This window comes from Musca autumnalis, unplaced genomic scaffold, assembly GCF_047663935.1.
Source record: "Musca autumnalis isolate F117 unplaced genomic scaffold, ASM4766393v1 scaffold_1, whole genome shotgun sequence".
NCBI lineage: Eukaryota > Metazoa > Arthropoda > Insecta > Diptera > Muscidae > Musca > Musca autumnalis.
This window is the reverse complement of record NW_027411644.1, coordinates 253,821,698-253,843,726: the sequence shown is the minus strand read 5'-3', so window position 1 is coordinate 253,843,726 and position 22,029 is coordinate 253,821,698. Positions and strand designations below refer to the sequence as shown.

At 36.8% G+C, this 22,029-nt stretch overlaps 2 protein-coding genes across 6 annotated transcripts in view; both read right to left on the bottom strand.

Annotated features, from left to right (window-relative positions):
- The window catches only part of LOC141389381 (uncharacterized), a 540,923-nt gene that overhangs the window by 168,508 nt on the left and 350,386 nt on the right, over positions 1–22,029 (bottom strand). The gene's annotated exons all lie outside the window — the stretch shown is intronic.
- On the bottom strand, positions 4,547–10,977 carry LOC141389376 (membrane metallo-endopeptidase-like 1). The gene is made up of 2 exons (XM_073960807.1): positions 8,025–10,977; positions 4,547–7,956 (listed from the first exon to the last, which is right to left on the bottom strand). Exon 2 carries the CDS (start codon positions 6,956–6,958, stop codon positions 4,766–4,768), a length of 2,193 nt encoding a protein of 730 aa, XP_073816908.1. The 5' UTR covers positions 6,959–7,956; positions 8,025–10,977; the 3' UTR covers positions 4,547–4,765.

The following is a 22,029-nucleotide window of genomic DNA, read 5'->3' as shown; positions in this document are numbered from 1 at the left end:
AAACTATGTTTGGACAAAATATTACTAAGATCATATTTTGGACCGAATCAGCAGATCCGTTCGAGAGTTATCTGGCGCTCCAACCACCTCACACGGTGTCATAGGGGTTTTTTGCAACTTTCATGCTATGTATGGACTTGCCCCTGATGAAACTTGTACCGTCGTACGGAGGGCAGCGAATACAACTTGCTAAAACAAAAATCGAAGCGATTCGAGAGATGGCCCTAAACTGAATTTTTCCGAAATTTTGTGTGGGAGGCACCCGAAGGAGTGGACCTATTAAGACCATATTGGAACCTCATATTACTCTGGTAGACATTTTACACTATACAAAGTATGGACCAAATCGGTTACTCCCTTCAAGAGTTATCGTGCGCACAAACTTTCCAAACATTTTCGAACTTTTGTGGGGGAGGTACCGGAAGGAGTGGACCGATGTAGCTCATCTTCGAACTTAAACTAAGTTTGGGCAAAATATTACGAAAGCCAAAATTTGAACCGAATCGGTTTATCCGTTCGAGAGTTATCGTGCGCTCCAGCCAGCAGGACAGACAGACAGACGGGCGGACGTGGCTAGATCGACTCCAAATTGTCTGAAACACATTTCGTCCAAACATACTTGGGGTATAAAACCATTATTTCGATGAGGCACATTTTCATCGTATCAAAGTGTATATACCCTCCTTAGCCTAAAGGCTGAGGGTATAAAAACAGTAAGGAAAGGATCATAGTCGGGCGGGGCCGACTATATGATACCCTACACCACTATGAATATGTAAAATATAGGAGATATATATCAATGTGAACTAATTTCTATGTAGTTTGGCAGATTTATTTTTACACCGAATTCAGTCACACATTCCAAATTTCATCAAAATCGGACGTATATAGCGTGTTTGGTGCAGCAAATACGTAAAATCGGCCGAAAATATATATGGGAGCTATATCCAAATCTGAACCGATTTTCACCAAAAGCAATAGCGTTCTTCCTATGGCTAAAAAATTATATTACCCAATTTTCAGCTGAATCGGACAAAAAATGCGACCTGTACGTTGCATGGACAGACGGACGGACATGCATAAATCGACTCAGAAACTGATTATATGTATATCCCCAAAAGGAACTATGGGTCTATTTCGTTTCCTTTTGTATGTTACGTACAAATGCACAAAGACATAATACCCCTTACCACAGTGTGGTGTAGGGTATAAAAACAAGAGTTATCCAAATCGGTTCAGCCGTTCTCAACTGATGCCACCGCGATTGTTTTTATACCCTCAGCCTTTAGGCTAAAGAGGGTATTTACACTTTGATACGACCAAAAATGTGCCTCATCGAAATAATGGTTTTAGACCCCAAGTATGTTTGTACGATATCCGTTTCAGACAATTTTGAGTAGATCTAGCAATGTCCGTCCGTCTGTCTGTCTGTCCGTCTGGCTGGCTGGTGCGCACGATAACTCTCGAATGGACCAATCAATTCGGTTCAAATTTTGGGTATCGAAATATTTTGTCCAAACTTAGTTCAAGTTCAAAGATGGATTATATCGGTCCACTCTTTCCGGTACCTGCCCCACAAAAGTTCGAAAATGTTCGGAAAATTTGTATGTACGATAACTCTTGAAAGAAGTAACCGATTTGGTCCATATAGGTCCACAGATGGGCCATATAGGTCCACACCTTCAGGTACCTCCCCCACAAATGTTCAAAAATTGTCGCAAAACTTGTGCGTACGATAACTCTTGTAGGGAATAACCGATTTGGTCCATACTTTGCACACCGTGTAATTTCTACCAAACTTAGATGAGGTTCCAATATGGACTCAATCGGTCAACTCCTACGGGTACCTCCCACACAAAATTTCGGAAAAGTTCAGATTAGGACCTGGTCTCGAATCGCTTTGATTTTTGTGTAGGCAAGTTGTATTCGCTGTCCTCTATACGACGCTGTAAATTTCATTAGGGGCAAGTCCATATTTCCTGAGAAAATAGCCTGAAAGTTACAAAAAACCCTATGACACCGTGTGTAGTGGTTGGAGCGCAAGATAACTCTCGAACGGATCTGCCGATTCGGTCCAAAATTTGGCTTTCGTAATATTTTGTCCAAACTTAGTTCAAGTTCAAAGATGGATTATATCGGTCCACTCCTTCCGGTACCTGCCCCACAAAAGTTCGAAAATGTTCGGAAAATTTGTATGTACGATAACTCTTGAAAGAAGTAACCGATTTGGTCCATACTTTGCACATTATGAAATTTCTACCAGACTTAGATGAGGTTCCAATATGGACTCAATCGGTAAACTCCTTCGAGTACCTCCCACACAAAATTTCAGAAAAGTTCAGTTTAGGACCTGCTCTCGAATCGCCTTGGTTTTTGTTGTAACATCTTGTATTCACTGTCCCCTATACGAAGGTACAAGTTTCCTCAGTTGCAAGTCCATACTTCCTGAAAAAATAGCCTGAGAGTTAAAATACAAACCCTATGACACCATGTTTATGAGTGGAAGCGCAAGATAATTCTCGAACGGAAATGCCGATTCCGGCCAAAATTTGGCCTTCGTAATATTGTTTCCAAACTTAGTTTAAGTTCGTTAATAAGCCATATCGGTCCACTCCTTCAGGTACCTACCCCACAAAAGTTCAAAAATATTCGGAAAATTGTGTGCACGACAACTCTTGATGGGAGTGACCGATTTGGTCCATACTTTACACATTCTCATAATATCTACCAGATATAGATCAGGTTCGAATATGGACTATATTTTTCCACTCCTTCCCGTACCTCCCACACAAAATTTTGGATAAGTTCACTTTAAGACCTGCTATTGAATCACTTTGATTTGTGTTGAAGCAACTTATATTCGCTCCTTCAGTTACGATGGTAAAAGTTGTTTCAGGGGCAAGTCCATACTTCTTGAGAAAACAGCCCGAAGGGTGTAAAAAAACCCCCTATGGCACCCCCATGGTCTATGTCGGTCCATTCCTTTAAGTACCTTTTCCGCAAAACTTTTGAACTTTAATCCTAATCAACAATTTTGTCGGTTCATACGACCAAAATTTTGAAACCCCCTAAATACATAAGTTTTTTGTGAAAAAAGTGCTTCAATTTGCACAGGCTGAGCGTATATCTCTGTCGGCAAAGCCGACTGATACTTTTTTACTTGTTTTTCACAATTTCTTTGCACCAATCCACAAGACCCATTTTTGAGCGATTCTTCAATTTTGCCGCATCTAACAAGGGTTTTTGCAATATCAAATGTTAGTTGGTGGAAAAGATGGCCATGTGTGCCTCTATCTCACGGTAAGTGTGCCTCTATCTCAGGATCTTGCATTATCCGTTCACGCACGGGCCACGATTGAATTCATTAAACCAGTTTTTCATAGTGCTATAGGATAGTCCTTTATCGCCCTACAAATATTTAATTTGATCGATGCACTTTTCCGTGATTATCGACGTCGAAAATTGTGAAAAATTATCGGAATTCCTTTTTTTGCAATGAGATTTTTTCAAGTCACTGTAAACGTTAATTTATTTTCCTTGCAAAAAATTACGTATTTTCCAAAATGGGGAAATTGTCGTGTCCACGTCCGTACCTTTTGTTATTTGTACCTAACTTTTAGGTTTTCTTAGTTTTAACATGTTTACTACCCTATATACATAAATAAAAAAATCGGTGACGACAGAAAATTTAGGTTTTAGTCAGGAAGGTAGTTTTCTATACCATTGTGCGATGTTGAAAATTTTCATCTTGTATTACTTTTACTGGTTGATATGACCACATTTTAAATGAGTTTTTGAAAGATTTTTGAAAAAAGGACCAAAAAGATCCCTTTGGTGAGCCGCATGAGGGTTAAAATTCTTAACAAAAAGATTGCAAGATATCTTAACTCGAATATTTTGAAAAAACTAGAAGTGGGCGGAACTTGCCCCGCCTATTTTGGTTACTTTCCGATGTGAACTTTAAAAACGCCGATACACGTGTCTCATATTTGTAGCTGTAATCATAATCTATTCGGGGTTTTCCATCAATTTTGTTGCACAGTGTAATTTACCCATTGTTCCCCAAGTGGCATTCTTGTAATATAAGAAAGATTCTATTTTTGTGGATTGGGCCTGTTAGTGGACCTAAAATGTGTCCTGTTCATATTACATATACATAGGTCCTCAAATCCTGTTTTTGTTTTTTTTATACAGCCATAAACTGAAGTTATGCAATTCCGATTGTTTATTTTTTACTTGTTTGAAATTTATGTTCTTTCCATTAAAGGATCTGCGGCATGAGTTTCAACAAAGCTATTCAATATTGGCTTTGAGTCATCATCTGATGAGATTAATTATTTGCTTGCTTATTGAAAATCCCCATCTACCATCAAGGGATTTCGGTGGCTCATTGGCGGCCAAACACACGCGCCGTCACACACACAAACATACAACAGTGATGTCATATTGAGATGAGAAAACAATGAAAATTCCCCCAAAGTAATTTTGTCATTTCCTCATTTATTATCCTCTCGGGGACACCAGACAAGACAAAGAGAAAAATGTACAAAAAATGTATGATTGACATTTATTAAACACAAAGAAATGTGTGTTTGGTATTTCTTTTATTTATTGACTTATAAAAATAGCGCGACAATATAAAATTAATTAAAATTATTATTTATAAAATGTTAGATTGCTAAGGTACTTTGCTTGCTTTTGTTACATTCTGACGGAGGGGCAATTTATTAAAGAAACAAAAAAAAACAACAAAAATAACAATAACTTAATAAATTTCACAACGTTTAAGGGGGTTCATGGTTGAACCTTGGTTGCATTTAAATACCTTGGCAAATTCCGGGAAATTGGCCAGTGGACCAATGACACGATACTTGGCTGGCGCATGGATATCCAGCAGCGATACTTTATCCTTCATCACCTCATCAACATCAACACAAAAGAATTGGGCAAAGCTGAGGAAAAATAATTTCTTATTGTTAAATTTCATATTGGGTAAAAGTTCATCGAGCGATTCCAGAGACTGCTGATTCAGCCATCGTATATAGGATTTATAGGCCAATTGGATGGCACCATTATCGGCAATATTTTCCGATTGCATGTCAGACATGGGCAGATATTTGCCGTAGTAACGAAAATGGGCATATTGATTTTTGAAGCAGGACTTCTTGTGTTTGTAGGCCTTGAAGGATGGCTCATCCCACCATGTTGTGGTATTGCCATTGTTACTGCTGTGTTGTGGTATGGTACCAATATCATCAAACCCGTGTAACAATTCATGGGCCAGCAGGAAACCAAGGGTACCAAATTTCAATGCCTGCGGATAATGACCGGACCACAAGTAGTTTGGTTGCAGCAAAGCTACGGGTATAATAATCAAATTCTCAGAATTTATAAAGGCCGGCGAGTAACCCAATTGATGTGTGGCTAATTCCAATTTCCCCGGATGACTTAATTGTTCCAAGAATTTAATGACACGCAAATTGTTCATCTCTTTGAGGTTTTCAATGTAATCCTCTTCATTGATGTGCAGCAAGTGGTATTCCTCACTAAAGTTTCGTTTTTCATAGGAATTTATGTGCAGCTGCAACAAATCCAATTTCTCCAAGGCCAGCTTTCGTGCATTTTCACTTAACCAATCCATGCGTGCAGTGTCCATTTGCTGGCGGAATGTTTGCTTAATTTCATGCCATATCGTGAGAATGTCATGTTGCATGAGGGCAGTGTCGTAGCTCCGGTAAACCATATAATCCAAAACATGATGATAGAATTTTTTGGTTTTCTCCAAACACATCTCCTCCAAGGCAGTGAAGGAGCGGTCGTAGGCCATAAAGAAGGGTTCCACCAATTGATAAAAAATATAGTTGGCCACTTGGGCCTTGGGTGTCTTCTGCAATACCTTTCGCAGAACCTCATGATATTGCGGACTGTACTCATAACAGGTGACATTCAGTGAATAACCCAAAGTGGTTTCCAAAAATGTTAAGAAATTCATACCCTCCCCATACAGGGACTCCAATTCTTCTGGGGTCCGTTTCACGGAGGCAGCTTTTAAAGTTTTATCGGTATGCAGATCCATTAGACCCTCTGATAATTGTACCTCAAAATCCAAAATTCCCTTGGCCACAAGCTGGGCTCTCTCCGCTGGCATATCAAGGAAATCTTTTAAATTGTCTTCAATGCCTTGTTGATATTCCTCTCTTAAAGGTTGGGTAGCCAAGCCGTGGTAAACACTTTTGCTACGCAATTTCAGCATGGGTTGACCCACAAACAGGCTATGTATGGAGCTATTATCAAAATCGGGTCTCAAACCCAATTGCAAAATAATATCAAAACCATATCTATGCTGTATGGAACCCAACAACTTAAAACAATCGAAATCTTTTTCACCTTCCCACACATCTTCTGGTCCCAGCAGCGCTGGCATTTCACCAAATTCGGAAATAATTTTACGCATTTCCTGCACCACTTTGGGTTTTTTGACCAAACTCATTTTGCGACAAGATTTATAAAAGTCTTTAACTTTCTTTACAGCATCCGCATTAACAACATCTACCATATTATAGTACGGATCTGCTATTTCATCCTCCTCATCATCACCATCATCCTGCTCCCAACCCTCTGTCAGCAGCCGTATTTGCCTTTGCTTGTAGGTTGTTTCAAGTAAATCAAATATCGATGTCTTTCTACTGGCCGTCGTTTCGGCTGGATTCAAACGCGGCCAATTGCCACAAGCATATTCGTAAAAATTCTCACAAACATCCTCATCCGGCTTCATAAAATTTCTCATCTCTGCCGATTTGGCCAAGCGCATAATACCTGCAACATATTCCGAATCATTGTTCTGTGATATGCGATTCTCTTCCAGGTGCACACGAACTGTTGGCAAACTCTGACCAAAGTCCACCAAGTGAATCACCTGCCACAACAATAACAAGCTTCTGCAAATTTGCCAACACATAATCGGCACGAACTATTCGATAATTGAAACTAAACTGCCGCCGCCACCTCCGCTATTTGAAATTCAAAACGCTACGCACTGTACCGAACAAATACAACTGTCTAACTGTTGGCGTCTTGTCGTTCATTATTTCTATATGCCGACTGTCTGACAATTATTGTTTGCTGCTCACCCAGTCAGTCATACATTCATTCACTACTTATTGATGCTCTTTGCTTGGATTGCTGCTCTCTGTATCTTTAAGTTAGCTAGCTATATCAGCTAGCAGCTAGCTAGCCGGTTGTGTTTGCTTTGTCTATTTGTCTGTCTGTCTGCCTGTGTCTCTTGTGTTAGAGTCCAGTTCAAAAAGTTATCAAAACAATTTCGTAAATAGTTTTCTTAAAACTAAATCCGCAGCTTACAGGGTTGTTGTCGTCATCGTTGTTGAGGAATTAAAAAATATTGTAAACCAAATTATGAAAATCCTAATAGCAATGTCAACAATGGTCGAGGAAAAGAGTTATGAATTTCTCAAACATACCTAATAATTTATTACCTGGCACACAGTGGTTTATAAAACGACTTTCCTGGCCAAAGCCCCCATTTTTGTAGTAACCGATTGTTAATTTCTATATGGGATTCTATAGTAAACATATTGAAACTAAGTAAAGCAAACAATTAGATCAAAAAATGTTTCCCAATTTAGGGAAATTCGTAATTTTGCAAATTTCTGGAGAAAGAAATAGCTATTTCCCAGAAACTATAACAGATATTGTGTTCGTTGGTTTTTTTACCAGGTAGGATTGTTGCCTTTGAGACCCGTTTTAATAAATTACCATAGAGTTTACACGAAGTGAGCTTTTTTATTTTTCCTCAGGTAATAAATTTTAGTGAAATTCCAAGTTTAGTGCACTAGAGCTTTTAGTGAACAGCTTGGAACAAAGTTCTGTTTTCACAGAAGGATGCTCGAGAGTGTCCTCATTCAGCACATATATAGTTTTGTACCCGTCCGTTTAAAACTTTTTTACATTTTTTCAAATTACATGGGTAATTTCACATAAATTATAGCTTTTTTACACAAATTGACATTTTTTTGACATATGAGTTTTTATACGTTTTATGAAAACCCAAGGAGTAATTCGTTCAATTTTGGAAAAAAATTAAATATTTTGGAAAACATTTTTAATTTTTTTTCCAAATTTTTGAAAAAATTTTGTTTCCTGTTTTTTTACCCTCAGCATTTATGCTAACGAGGGTATATCACCAATATTTTTGAAAATTTAACATAGCTGAAGCCAAGGTTTACCCTTTTAGAACACGCGACTCGTGATTGTATATTATACAAATTAAATACTTTTGGATAAAATGAAATGTTTTTGGACGTGGCAAAAAATATTGGCCTTAAAAGATAATTTGCGTGGAAGCTGTGGCTATATTTATTTTAAAACACGGGTAAAAATGGGTTGAAGCCACCATGTCTTTTTTTTGTTTTCTCTGGATTTGTGAGTAAACCACACTTCTCTCGAGTTTCCTGTCAAAGTAAAAGCAGAAGCAAACTAAATAAGGATTATCTCACTAGTGAAGTACTTTTCAAAATTTCGTCTGCTTCTACCATTAAATGATGCTGACATTTTGAAGCCAGATTTACAGTGTTTTTTGAAATGTTCTTCTAATTTCATTCTGCAAACAGGTTTTTAAAAAACCATATATAGGATTGTAGTACTTGCGATTCTGAGTTATTTGATATGAATATTGTGAATGTATTCTGCACAGATTCATAGAAATCTGCATCCAAATGAGAAAATTTTGTGCGAACATTTTTCTAAAAATCGTATTTTTCGGGCCTGATTTTAACAATTGTCATTCGATTTCTTCGTACTTGATTGCACATTTTAGTCTTTTACGTTCCTGATCCAATAAATCATTCCCCGTGAAAATCCATTTACTAAAACGCGAGTTACAAGAAATTCCAAAGTAGAAAAATCATCTAAAATTGTTTTTGGAAATATCGCGTAGTTTGTCACGTTTTCTACGGTTCGTTTCCACTGCAATGAAAAAACTAGTACAGCATCTTCGTTTTAGCGGAAACAGAGATTTGAAAACTTCACTGATAAGGGAGCTACATTCATTTTATCCAAAAAAATAGTGTATGATGCTACATCCACGGTTCTTGATTGATCGCCTTGAAATAGATATATTTCGATATAGATTTTCATGGTGAACACTGAAATCAGATGCGGACAAAAATTGTATGCACTTTGCGCAAATTAGCGATATTTTATAGGTTTTTTAGTGCTTAGATGCAGCCGATGCTACATCTTAGCCTCCAAATTAAATTTCGAAAAATGTATACAAATTAAAAGATATGGTCTTGCTGTACATGAAAATCACATGCGGACAAAATGATTTTGATAATTACGCGATTTACACGTATTTTAAAATTCATATAAATTAAAATGGATTATTTGACCTCTGTTTCCATTTCAGAAGCTTTGAGATATATCCTCATCAACCCAATTACCTTCCCTAATGGGAAAGCTTTAATATGAATGTCAATAAAGCAAAATCCGTCTATTTTATTGAGAGATTTAAACAAAATGAAGGAAGTATTCCTATAGATTTTTCCAATATTTTCTACTACATAATGCATGTGAAAAAATATTTTGTCAAATAAAAAAAATCTTTTTTGGCCAAAATATGTGCTTATTTTGGCTGTAACATCAAAACTATAACACCAATATGTACGATTGAAGTCTCATTTGATTCGCCGTGAAGTTTTGATCCACAACAAATTTTTAGTTAATTTTATGACCACTAAATGGGCCTTAATTTTGAATAAAGTTGACTTATATTCAATAATTTATCAATTTTATGTACATTCCGCGAATTCTGTGTAACATTTTGCAGGTATTATGCAATCTATTCGCTGAAGTCACTTCGAGAGAACTTTTTTGTAACAATTGTGCTAATTAAAATAATTAGCGTTTTTATAATATTTTCTTTCTTAAAAAGCGAAATAAAAGCGCCATAACTTTTGTCAACCAAAAATTGGCTCGCGACCAGATTCGTACTGGGAACTTTTTTCTTAACCTACGTATCAAAAATCGTTGATGTAGCACGAAAAAAATGTATCCTTTTTTTCTGAAATGGAATATGAAATATTTGACAACATTCGTGATATACACTTTCATACGGGCAAAATGTGCCTCATCGAAATAATGGTTTTAGACCCCAAGTATGTTTGGACGAAATGTGTTTCAGCCAATTTGGAGTTGATTTAGCAATGTCCGTCCGTCTGTCTGTCTGGCTGGCTGGAACGCACGATAACTCTCGAACGGATGAACCGATTTGGTCCAAAATTTGTCTTTCGCAATATTTTGTCCAAACCAGGGTTTCGGAGTCGAGGTATTTTTGGGTCGACTCCGACTCCGACTCCAGACCAATTTTTTTCACGACTCCGGCTCCGACTCCGGGTCGACTCCGAGAGTAAATTCCTATACCGCTAAAAATTAATAAAATGTGCACAAATTTTTAAGTTTTTCGTTTATTTGGGTTCATATAGGCTAATCTATTGGGCATCCGTTCGAATATAATATTTAACTACAGAACATAAATATGAAGTAAAATTCATATCTATATTGTTTCTATTGAATCTTACATTGGAAAATAGCAACAAAATACAGAAATTATTTGTCGGGTTTTTTGCACAAGGATATTCTAAGAGGAACTTTTCTCCGTGAGAAAATATCTCTTTTGCCAGACATTGAAATATAAGATGAACATTTTTTAACTTTTAGGAGAGAGAGAGGAGGTGAAGGAGATCCCATTTTCCCTTCTTACCCATAAGCTCAAAACATTTTCATGAAAATTATAAGCACTTAATGACCAGGTTTTAAAATGGATATAAGACAACAGTTTAAAGTTCTTCGAGAGCCTTAAGAGGTGACACCAGTTAAAAATCCCAATAAAAATTCTTTTTAATGATTTTTTCCTAGAAAACTACGAAACTTTTGTGCTAGATTTTTCCCTTCATCAGAAAGAGCATAATTTAATCTTCTTTCTGAAATTTTAATTGAGCACGAAAATACATTTTTTATGAACCGCATTCCAAAAAGCCATTTTGAGAAAACAGCTCATTTTTGTACGATCGACTCGAAATTTTTGCAACATATTCTATTCTACCTGTTCTTTAAAATAAGCAAATAAAAAGTTTTCTATTTAGTAAAATTTGTAAGTGGCCATAACCCCTTAAAATCGATCGATGAAGTATTAGATTTTGATGTCCTTACCAAACAAAATTTTCGGAAGAACATATCTGTAGATTTTTTCATGTAGAGAATCGGATCTTGTGCTTATTTTTCAGTTCAAGAACAAAAAAGACATGAAAAGAACTGAGCTAAAAGGACAAAATAATCTATAAATAGATTCATCATTCTATTTATCTGAAAACATTTCAAGCAATTTCAACAAAATAGAGATGAAAAGACTAGACTTCAAGGGACATTAAATATCCTGTGAATAGTTCTCTTAATTTGTATAGTATATCGTATGCTTATGTTTTTTTAGCACTCGTTTAAAATAAATAATGATTTTTGAAAAAATTGGTGTCCCGAATTTAATGTTATATTTTTATATTGTAGAAAAAATTGCCCGGAGTCGGAGTCGAGTTATTTTTTTCGACTCAGACTCCGACTCCAGCAAAATTGCTCGACTCCGACCCGTAGACTCCGAAACCCTGGTCCAAACTTAGTTTAAGTTCGAAGATGGGTTATATCGCCCCACTTCTTCGGTACCTCCCCCACAAAGATTCGAAAATGTTCGGAAAATTTTTACGTATGATAACCCTTGAAGGGAGTAACCGATTTGGTCCATACATTGCACATCGTGAAACGTTTACCAGACTTAGATGAGGTTCCAATATGGACTCAATCGGTCCACTCCTTCGGGATCCTCCCACACAATCTTTGGGATAAGTTCAGTTTAGGGCCTGCTCTCGAATCGCTTTGATTTTTGTTGTAGCAACTGCCCCTCATTCGATGGTACAAAAACAAGGGAACTGCTGAAGATCTAAAAAAACGACTATGGGATTAAGCCTGACTATTTTGAAAAAACAAAATGGAATCTTTTTCTTTAAAAAAATATTGTCACGGATTTAGGGTTTAACTTAATCCCGTGTAGATATTGTTTTATTCCCGATGCGATTTGTACCAAATAAAAGTAGGATTCCTTTAGATTACGATTCTACAATGCTTTACTAACGTTATTCACACAAGACTTTAGTTTACATAGTTTTCACTTCACTTAATTCACGATTTACATCTTTACTTACAATTACTTACTTACTTAGCTGGCCTTTTACAGAACATTTGTTCCATAAGCCGAACTAAGAAAAAATCTCCAATCCTCTCTGTTTGCTGCTGTATTTTCCCAATCTGGGATATGTAGCTTTGTGATATCTCGTTTCACTTGTTCGCTCCAACGAAGCTTTGGCCTTCCAGATCTGGCCTTCCAGATCTGCGGCCCGTATTTATACGCCTTTTTAGCGGGTTCATCATCACTCATTCTTATAACATGGCCTAGCCATCGCAATCGTTGTATCTCGATTCGTTCAACTATATTGATGTCATTGTATAGTTGATACAGCTCGATGTTCATACGACGCCGATATTCGCCGTCAACACAGATTGGCCCGTAGATCTTTCGAAGAATTTTTCTCTCAAACACACAAAGCACTGCCTTATCTGCTTGAGCAAGTACCCATGCTTCGGAACCATACATTAGCACGGGTAGTATCAGTGTTTTGTACAGTGTTATTTTTGTTTGACGAGAGGTGGCTTTATTCCTAAACTGCTTACTCAGCCCAAAGTAGCATCTGTTAGCCAACACTATTCTTCTTCGTATTTCACAACTGATGTTATTTGTTGTGTTTATGGCGGTGCCGAGGTAGACGAAGTCCTTTACTACCTCAAAATTATAGGTACCAACATTCACAGATGGTGCGGTGTTTATGGACATATTACGCGTCGATACCATCAACTTGGTTTTTACGCCGTTTACTGCCAGACCAACTTTAGCAGATTCTCTTTCGACTTTTGCAAAGGTGTCAGTTACTTCCTTTACCGATCGACCCATGATGTCAATGTCGTCGGCATAAGCCAGTAACATGTGGCTGTTCGTGTATATCGTTCCATTTCTTTTGACCTTCGCGTCTCGTATGACCTTTTCCAGCAGGATGTTGAATAGATCACACGACAGGCCGTCTCCTTGTCTGAAACCTCTTTTGGTAGTAAACTCTTCGGAGAGGTTCTTTCCAATTTTAACTGAGGATCTCGTCTCAGTTAATGTCATTCTACAAAGTCGAATGAGCTTTGCAGGAATACCAAAATCAGACATGGCTTGGAACACCTTTGAACGTATAGGGCTGTCGAATGCTGCTTTATAATCGACGAAAAGATGGAAGGTGTCGATCTGCATTTCTTGGGTCTTTTCCAGGATTTGTCTCAAGGTAAATATCTGGTCAATGGTGGATTTGCCAGGTCTAAAGCCGCACTGATAGGGTCCAATAATTTCATTGACCATAGGCTTTAGTCTCTCACACAATATGCCAGATACTATCATATATGCAATAGGGAGCAGACTTATGCCCCTATAATTGGAGCACACAGTCTTATCACCCTTCTTGTGGACTGGACATAGGATGCTCACGTTCCAATCGTCGGGTACGCGTTCTTCCTGCCAGATGGTGCTAACTAGCTGATGCATACACCTTATCAGCGTGTCGCCTCCGGTTTTGAACAGCTCGGCTGGTAGGCCATCTGCTCCTGCCGCCTTATTATTCTTCAGCCGGTTTATTGCTGTCCTTACCTCATCTTGGCTGGGCGGTATACATTCAATACCATCATCTGGGATTGGATCTGTGGTATCTTCGCCGTCTTCACTGCTATCGGATACCAACAGTTTGGAAAAATGTTCTTTCCATATCCTGAGCACACTATCTGTATCAGTTACCAAATTACCTTGTTGATCTCTACAGGACGATATTCCTGTACCAAAGCCATCAGTTTGATGCTTCACTCTTTGGTAGAATTTTCGGACTTCGTTCTGTCTCCTGTACATCTCCATTTGTTCACACTCCCTCTTTTCCATTTCTCTCTTTTTCCTGCGGAAAAGACGTTTCTCCTCTCTCCTTTTCTCCCGATACCTCTCTCGTGCGCTACGCGTTGCTACTGATTGTAAAGTAGCCCTATATGCCGCATTTTTTTCTTCGGTAGCAGCACGGCACTCCTGGTCATACCACGGATTCTTTGGTGGAGGTCTCTGGTATCCAAGTACTGATTTTGCGGCTGTTTGCATGGAGTGGGCAATATTTTGCCATTGTGCTGATATGTTATCGGGACGAGAAGCGCTATCATTAAGCAATTGGGTCAGTTGAGTGGAATATGCTGTGGCTATCTGTTGTGTTTGCAGCTTGGCGATGTCCAACTTTCGTGTTGTGTCTGTCCGTGCTTTATTTGCAACGTTTAGACGGGTACGTACCTTTGCTGCAACGAGGTAATGGTCCGAATCTATGTTTGCTCCTCGGAACGATAGTACATCCAACACGCTCGATGAATGTCTTCCATCTATCACAACGTGATCAATTTGATTTATTGTTCTTTGGTCTGGAGACAGCCAAGTGCCCTTATGAATATCGAGATGCTTAAATCTGGTACTGCTAACTACCATGTTTTTTGCCGCTGCGAAGTCTATCAGCCTCATTCCATTGTCTGATGTTTCACTATGTAGACTGAATTTCCCAACTGTTTGTCCAAAGATATTCTCCTTTCCAATTTTGGCATTAAAATCGCCTAGAACAATTTTAATGTCATGGGCAGGACAACGGTCATATGTTTCTTCTAAGCTCTCGTAGAATATATCTTTGGTCTGTTCGTCCTTGTCTTCGGTTGGGGCATGAGCGCAGATAAAGCTGATGTTGAAGAATTTTGCTTTAAATCGAATTGTAGCAAGTCTTTCATTCACTGGGGTGAAGCTGGAGACCAGATGTTTTAACCTCCGACCAACTACAAAACCGCAACCAAACTCATGCTTTGTGTCATGGCAGCTATAATACAGTGCGTCACCTTTAGGTGTTGTTGTGACATCTTTCCCAGTCCATCGTACTTCCTGTATGGCAGTAATATCGGCTTTGTACTTTCCAAGTACGTCTGCCAATGCGAAGACTGCACCTTCTCTATAAAGAGTGCGAACATTCCAGGTGCAGATTCGCAGATCATGGTCCTTAAAACGTTTGCGGGGTTCGTCAACTTTAGAGGGGTTTGTTTTTCTTTTCTTTCGTTTTTTCATAGTAGGCTGTTTTTTTCTAGGGGAGGGTTACTAACCCGACGCCCAAACCCAAGTTTTTAACGTTCTTATGGGTGAACGCGCGGCACATGTTAGCTCACTACCTTTAACGGGTGTTAAAGGCAGTTCCCCAGGTGACACCACGGGGAGGTCAGTGTCCACTTGAGATGAAAGAGGGACCAAGATAAATCCTGGGCTTTGCCATGTTAAAACCGGTAAGAACCGTTCCTTGGTATCTTCAATCCCCTACGTCACTTACTTACAATGACAGTGACAATTTTAATTCGCGGAACGATTTAAAAGTCAAATGCCAAACCGAAACGCGCGCGTTTTTATGCCCACTTGCATATGCATAGACGGTTCTAGCATCCTTCATCTGGTAGGTTCTACAATGTTCAAACGATATCCAGATGCACATACATACACACATACTCGTATACAAACAGACACATTTATGTAAACAACTAATGGGGCTGCGGTAATAAATACGCATGGGCAGAATGACGTCACAATGCAAGGTACAACTGAATGCACAAAACAAATAAAGACAGAAAGAGATAATTCAAAAAAACAAGGACTAACTAAACAGTGTAAATTACGACTAAACAATAATTTCATGATTGCAGGAAACTCCAAACAATAGTTGTTGTTGCAAAACTGATACAAATAAGCTAAATGCTAAATAAAATTTTACGTTACAATTCAAATTCATAAATTAATAGAAATTCTTGCAAAATAACTTAAATACTCCAGTCATTTTCGTAACAATATAGTCTTTAAATATCTATCAATCTTTTTAAACAGTATCTTAAAAAATTCCATTCGATGGCAACATTGCCGGCTTATTTATCTATACTTATAAAAGAGTTCAGTAATGATGACTCACTGACTCACTGATTCACTGACTCACTGACTCACTGACTGACTGACTGACTGATAATCAACGCCCAGACTAAACGGCTAAAGCTAGGATCTTGAAATTTTGGGTGAGGGACAATCTTGGTCCGAAGGTGTCAGATAAGGCTGGGTTTTTGGAAATTCGAACTAGAACTGTACTAAAAGTACTAAAAGGTACTAAATATGGTACCCTTTGTATTAGGCAAACGCGAAGAGCTAGAATTCTGAAATTTGGAATGAGGTTCACTGATGGATAGTTAGAAAGGTGTACCAAATGGTTTTTGGAAATTCGAACTATAAGTGTACGAAAAGTACTAAAAGTTACTAAATTTAGTACTTTTTTTATTATTACGTGAACGGATAGAGTTAAAATCTTGAAATTTGGAATGAAAATCAAGGTTTAGAAGATGAGTTGATATAAGGAGGTGGTTTTGAAAATGTGTACTCATGTGTACGAATAGTACTAAATGGTACTAAATTTGGTACAATTTGAATTTGGGCGAACCGATAAGGTTGGAATTCTGAAATTTGGAATTACTATTACTGTTGGAGCGTAGGTTTGAGATAGGGAGGTAGTTTTCGAAATTCGTACATATGAGTACGAAAGGTACTAAATAGTACCAAATAAGGTACAATTTGGATTTGGGGGAACGGATGGAGCTGGAATCCTGAAATTTAGAATTAGGATTACAGTCGGGGTGTAGGATAGAAGTACTTTGGAAATTCGTACTTTTGGGTACGAAAAGTACTAAATGGTACCAAATTTGGTACAATATGAATTTAAGTGATCGGATAGAGCTGGAATAGTGAAATTTGGAATTAAGATTACTATTGGAGTGTGGGATTGGGATACTTTTGGAAATTCGTATTTATGGGAACGAAAAGTACTAAATGGTACCAAATTTGGTACGATTTGGATTTGGGTGATCAGATACATTTGGAATCCTGAAATTCGAAATTAAGATTACTTTTGGAGTGCTGGATAGAGGTAGGTTTGGAAATTCGGACCTATGGGAACAAAAAGTACTAAATGGTACTAAATTTGGTACAATTTAGATTACGGTAATCTGATGCAGCTGTAATTCTGAAATTTGGAATTAAGATTACTGTTGGCGTGTAGGATTGAGGTAGTAGTGGATATTCGTACTCTTGGGTACGAATAGTACTAAATAGTACCAAATTTGGTACAATTTGGATTTGGGTGAACGAATATAGCTGAAATTCTGAGATTTGGAATAAGGAGTACTATTGGAGTGTAGGTTTAAAAAGGTTTGGGAAATTTTTAGTTATGGGTTGGAAAAGTACTAAATAGTACTAAATTTGGTACAATTTAGATTTCAATGATGGGATGCATTTGGAATCGTGAAATTCGGAATAAAAATTGCTGTTGGAGTGTCGATAGAGGTAGGTTTGGAAATTCGTACTTTGAATACGAATAGTACTAAATGGTACCAAATTTGGATTTGAGTTATCGGATGTATCTGGAATTCTGAAATTCGGAATTAAGCTTATTGTTTGAACATAGCACTGAGGTAGTTTTGAAAATTTGTACTTATGTGTACGAAAAGTACTAAATGGTACCAAATCTGGTACAATTTGGATTTGGGTGATCGGATACAGCTGGAATCCCGAGATTCGGAATAAGGATTACTGTTGGTAAGTAGGATTGATGAAGTTTTTGAAATTTTTAGTTATGGGTACGATAAGTTCTAAATGGTACCAAATTTTAATTTATGTGATACATTTGGAATCCTAAAATTCGGAATTACGATTACTGTTGGAGTGTTGAAAGAGGAAGGTTTCGAAATTCGTACTTTGTATACGAAAAGTACTAAATGGTATCGAATTTGGTACAATTTGGATCGGATATAGCTGGAAACCCGAGATTTGGAATAAGGAGTACTGTTGGAGTGTAATTGATAAAGTTTTTGGAAATTTGAAGTTATGGGTAGGAAAAGTACTAAATTTGGTAAAATTGGGTTTCAGTGATAGGATACATTTGGAATCGTGAAATTCGGAATTAAAATTGATGTTGGAGTGTTGATAGAGGTATGTTTAGAAATTCGTACTATGGATACGAATAGTACTAAATTGTACCAAATTTGGATTTGAGTTATCGGATATATCTGGAATCCTGAAATTCGGATTTAAGCTTATTGTTTGAACATAGCACTGAGGAAGTTTTGAAAAATTTGTACTTATGGGTACGAAAAGTACTAAATGGTACTAAATTTGATACAATTTGGATTTCGGTGATCTGATGTAGCTACCATCCTCATGTTTGGCATTAAAATACCTGTTGAACTGAGGATTGATAAAATTTTCGAAATTTTTAGTTATGGGTAGGAAAAGTACTAAATTTGGTACAATTTGGATTTGAGCGAACGGATAGAGTTGGAATCAAGAAATTTGGAATTAAGATTACTGTTGGAGTGTAGGATTGAGATATGGAAATAGTTTTGGAAATTCGTACTTATGAGTACGAAAAGTACTAAATTTGGTTCAATTTGGATTTGAGCGAACGGCTAGAGCTGGAATCTTGAAGTTTGGAATTAAGATTACTGTTGGGGTGTAGGATTGAGGAAGTTTTGGAAATTCGTACTTATATGTACGAAAAGTACTAAACGGTACTATATTTGGTACAACTTGGATTTGAGCGAACGGTTAGAGCTGGAATCTTGAATTTTGGAGTTAATATTACTGTTGGGGTTAGTTTTGGAAATGCGTACTTATGCTTACAAAAAGTACTACATTTTGTACAATTAGGATTTGGGTGAAATTATAGCGCTCGAATCCTAAAATGTGGAATTAGGTACACTTAGGGGTACGAAATGGCTCCATGTATGGTACAATTTTGTATTGGATGAACGGATAGATCTGGATTCGTGAGATTTGGAATTAAGTTTACTGTTGTCATTTGCTTATAACGTCCGATTTAAGAAATATGTGCCGTAAATATACGAAAAGTTGTAAATGGCACAGGATTTGGTACAATTTGTTATTGTGTAAAGGGAATTTTAAAATAATAGGAGGAGGTTCGTATTTATGTATTTACATGTAAAGTACTAAATAGTTCTATAATTGTTTTGGGGGGAACAGATAGAGCTGGAAATAAGGATGGCGGTTGTTGGGTTAGGCCGTATTTGCGCTGAGAACCTCAATTAAAATATCTCAAAAAATGTTAATTGCTCTTGATGTGTAGCGAAATCGAACTAAAGTGGTACGTATTAGTACACAAAATGTTTCCACCATTCTATATTATATATTGTTTATTTGTGTTGTATATTTAACGCATACGAAGTAGCGGGCACTCTGAAAGTCTTTTATGTTTTGCGTGTATTTATATTAGTTTGTCGAGAGAAACATTTAGCAAGAAATTTACAAGTCTGCTAAAGATTTAGCGTTTTTAATGAATGAACGTATTTCAGCTGTCTTGATTTGTTTTGCAAAAAGCAAGTGGGCATTTATTTTTTTCTGTGTTTTGTTTTCCATTTACACAATGAGAATTCGTACTGGTCATGGACAAAAATTACAGATTTCATGCATGTCTCTACAAAAAAAAAAAAAAAAAAAAAAACCAAACAGATGTGTGCGCATAGAGTGAGCGTTAAAATTAACTCCATACGTAAATTTAAATTGCATTATTTCACTGATATTAATAATTAATATTATAGTAATTTGTAAAATAATATTAATGTTAAATATTCGAAGATGTAAGAAAAAGTTTGTACTTTAAAAAACTTAAGAAAGGATCATTTTTGGAGTGTAATATCAAATGCTTTTGATCTTAAGCTTTTGAGTGATCAATGGACGAAATGCCATAGGTTTTTACTGAGAAACTTTTGCCCCTACCCTTCGACAAGGCAAAGAAATGTTTCAAAAGGTAATTTCAGACATGCTAAATAATACATTATAAACTCTCCTTACATGTTCTTAAAACATAAACTTCTCTTTTATGCCTTAAATTTTGGTTTATTTACTCTTTATTATACTTAAAACTGTTTATTTTACTTAAAAAATCAAAGTAATTTTAAAATTGAGTGTAAACTTTATTTTGAAGCTCACTGTACTTAAGTGTAAATACATTCGTACGTAGATCTACATATTTCATAGAACGTGTTGAAATTGTGGCAAAGAGAGATGCATATATTACACTAGTCAACAAAATGAAAAAAGGTTATTGTTTCATCCATTTATTCTTTATCAGATTTTGATTTCGATATATAGCCCAGGGCTATTTTAGTATTTTATCCAGATTTTTGTTAGCGTAAATTATGTGTAATTTTTTAAACCTAAAACTAGCATTTATCATGGTATTTTCAAGACAATGGCCTAAATCACGGATATTACACCCCATTTGACATAATTATTTTTTAACTGGGCAACATCCCAGATGTATATCTCGAAAACAAGAGCTGGTAGAGGATAACAGCTTCCCGGTTTGAAAATAACTCGCCAATTTGAGTTAGAAACAGGAGAAAAGTCGGAAGAAAAATATCATGTTGACCAGTGTTATTTATTATTACTATTTATAATATCAATAGCTATTGAAGTGTTCATGTGTAAAATTAAAATGAATTTCGATTAAAATTTATTTTATTGTTGTAAGCAATAAAATAGTTCAATGAAGTCGAGTTATAAAGAAAAAACAATAAACCATTTTACCTTTAAAAAAATATTCTAATTATTATACACAGTGTTTCTAAATTGAAAAAAAAATAGTATGAATGTTGAGGCGTATTCCAAAGGTGTTATCTAAAGGATCCATAAAACACGGCAGCTAAGCCGTATGGCCTAATTGTACGTTTAGATTAAGGACTTCCACCGGACTGGACTTAAATGACAATTTCATTGCGTGAGTGTTCTGACAGATACAGCACAAACAAACGAGCGAATGTAGTTAAACAGTTGCCAGATCGATACCATGATGTAGTTTCAGGTCTTTGACCAGTCACTCACTCATTCCGCAGCTCCTTTATATGTGTAGTTCAAGTAGCTCCCATTTGTGTGCAACCTTTTTCCATAACTTTATCTTAAGGTGGATCCATAAGTGTTCGATGAGGTTAATATCTGGATTTTGGGTCTTGGTGTCAATGACCTTGTTTCTTTGTATAACATCCACATTCTAAATAAATAAGATTTATGCTTTGGACCATTAAATTGCTTTAGTATCCGTACCGCGATTTATTGACTTAACTTTTGAACGGATAAATAAAAAACGGACAAATTTGGTTTAGCAACGGTCAAATTTGGTTTAGCAGCTGCAGAGGATTTCAAGGTCAAAGTTAAAATTTTGAATTTTTTTACTATTTTTCATCAAAATAAGAGTTTTTATACCCTCAGCATTTATGGTAACGAGGGTATTTATGTATATGCATTTTCATATGGCAAAATGTGCCTCATCGAAATAGTGGTTTTAGGCACCAAGTATGTTTGGACAAAATGTGTTTTAGACAATTTGGAGTTGATTTAGCCATGTCCGCCCGTCTGTCTGTCTGGCTGGAGCGCACCATAACTCTCGAATGGATCAACCGATTCGGTTCAAAATTTGGCTTTCGTAATATTTTGCCCAAACTTAGTTTAAGTTCGAAGATTGGCTATATCGGTCCACTCCTTCCGGTACCTCCCCCACAAAAGTTCAAAAATGTTCGGAAAAATTGTGCGCACGATAACTCTTGATGGAAGAGACCAATTTGGTCATTCTTTACACATTCTTATATATGTACCAGATATAGATCAGGTTCGAATATGGACTATATTTGTCCACTCCTTCGGGTTCCTCCAACACAAAAATTTCTATACTTTCACTTTAAGACTTGCTCTCGAATCACTTTGATTTTTGTTGAAGCAACTTG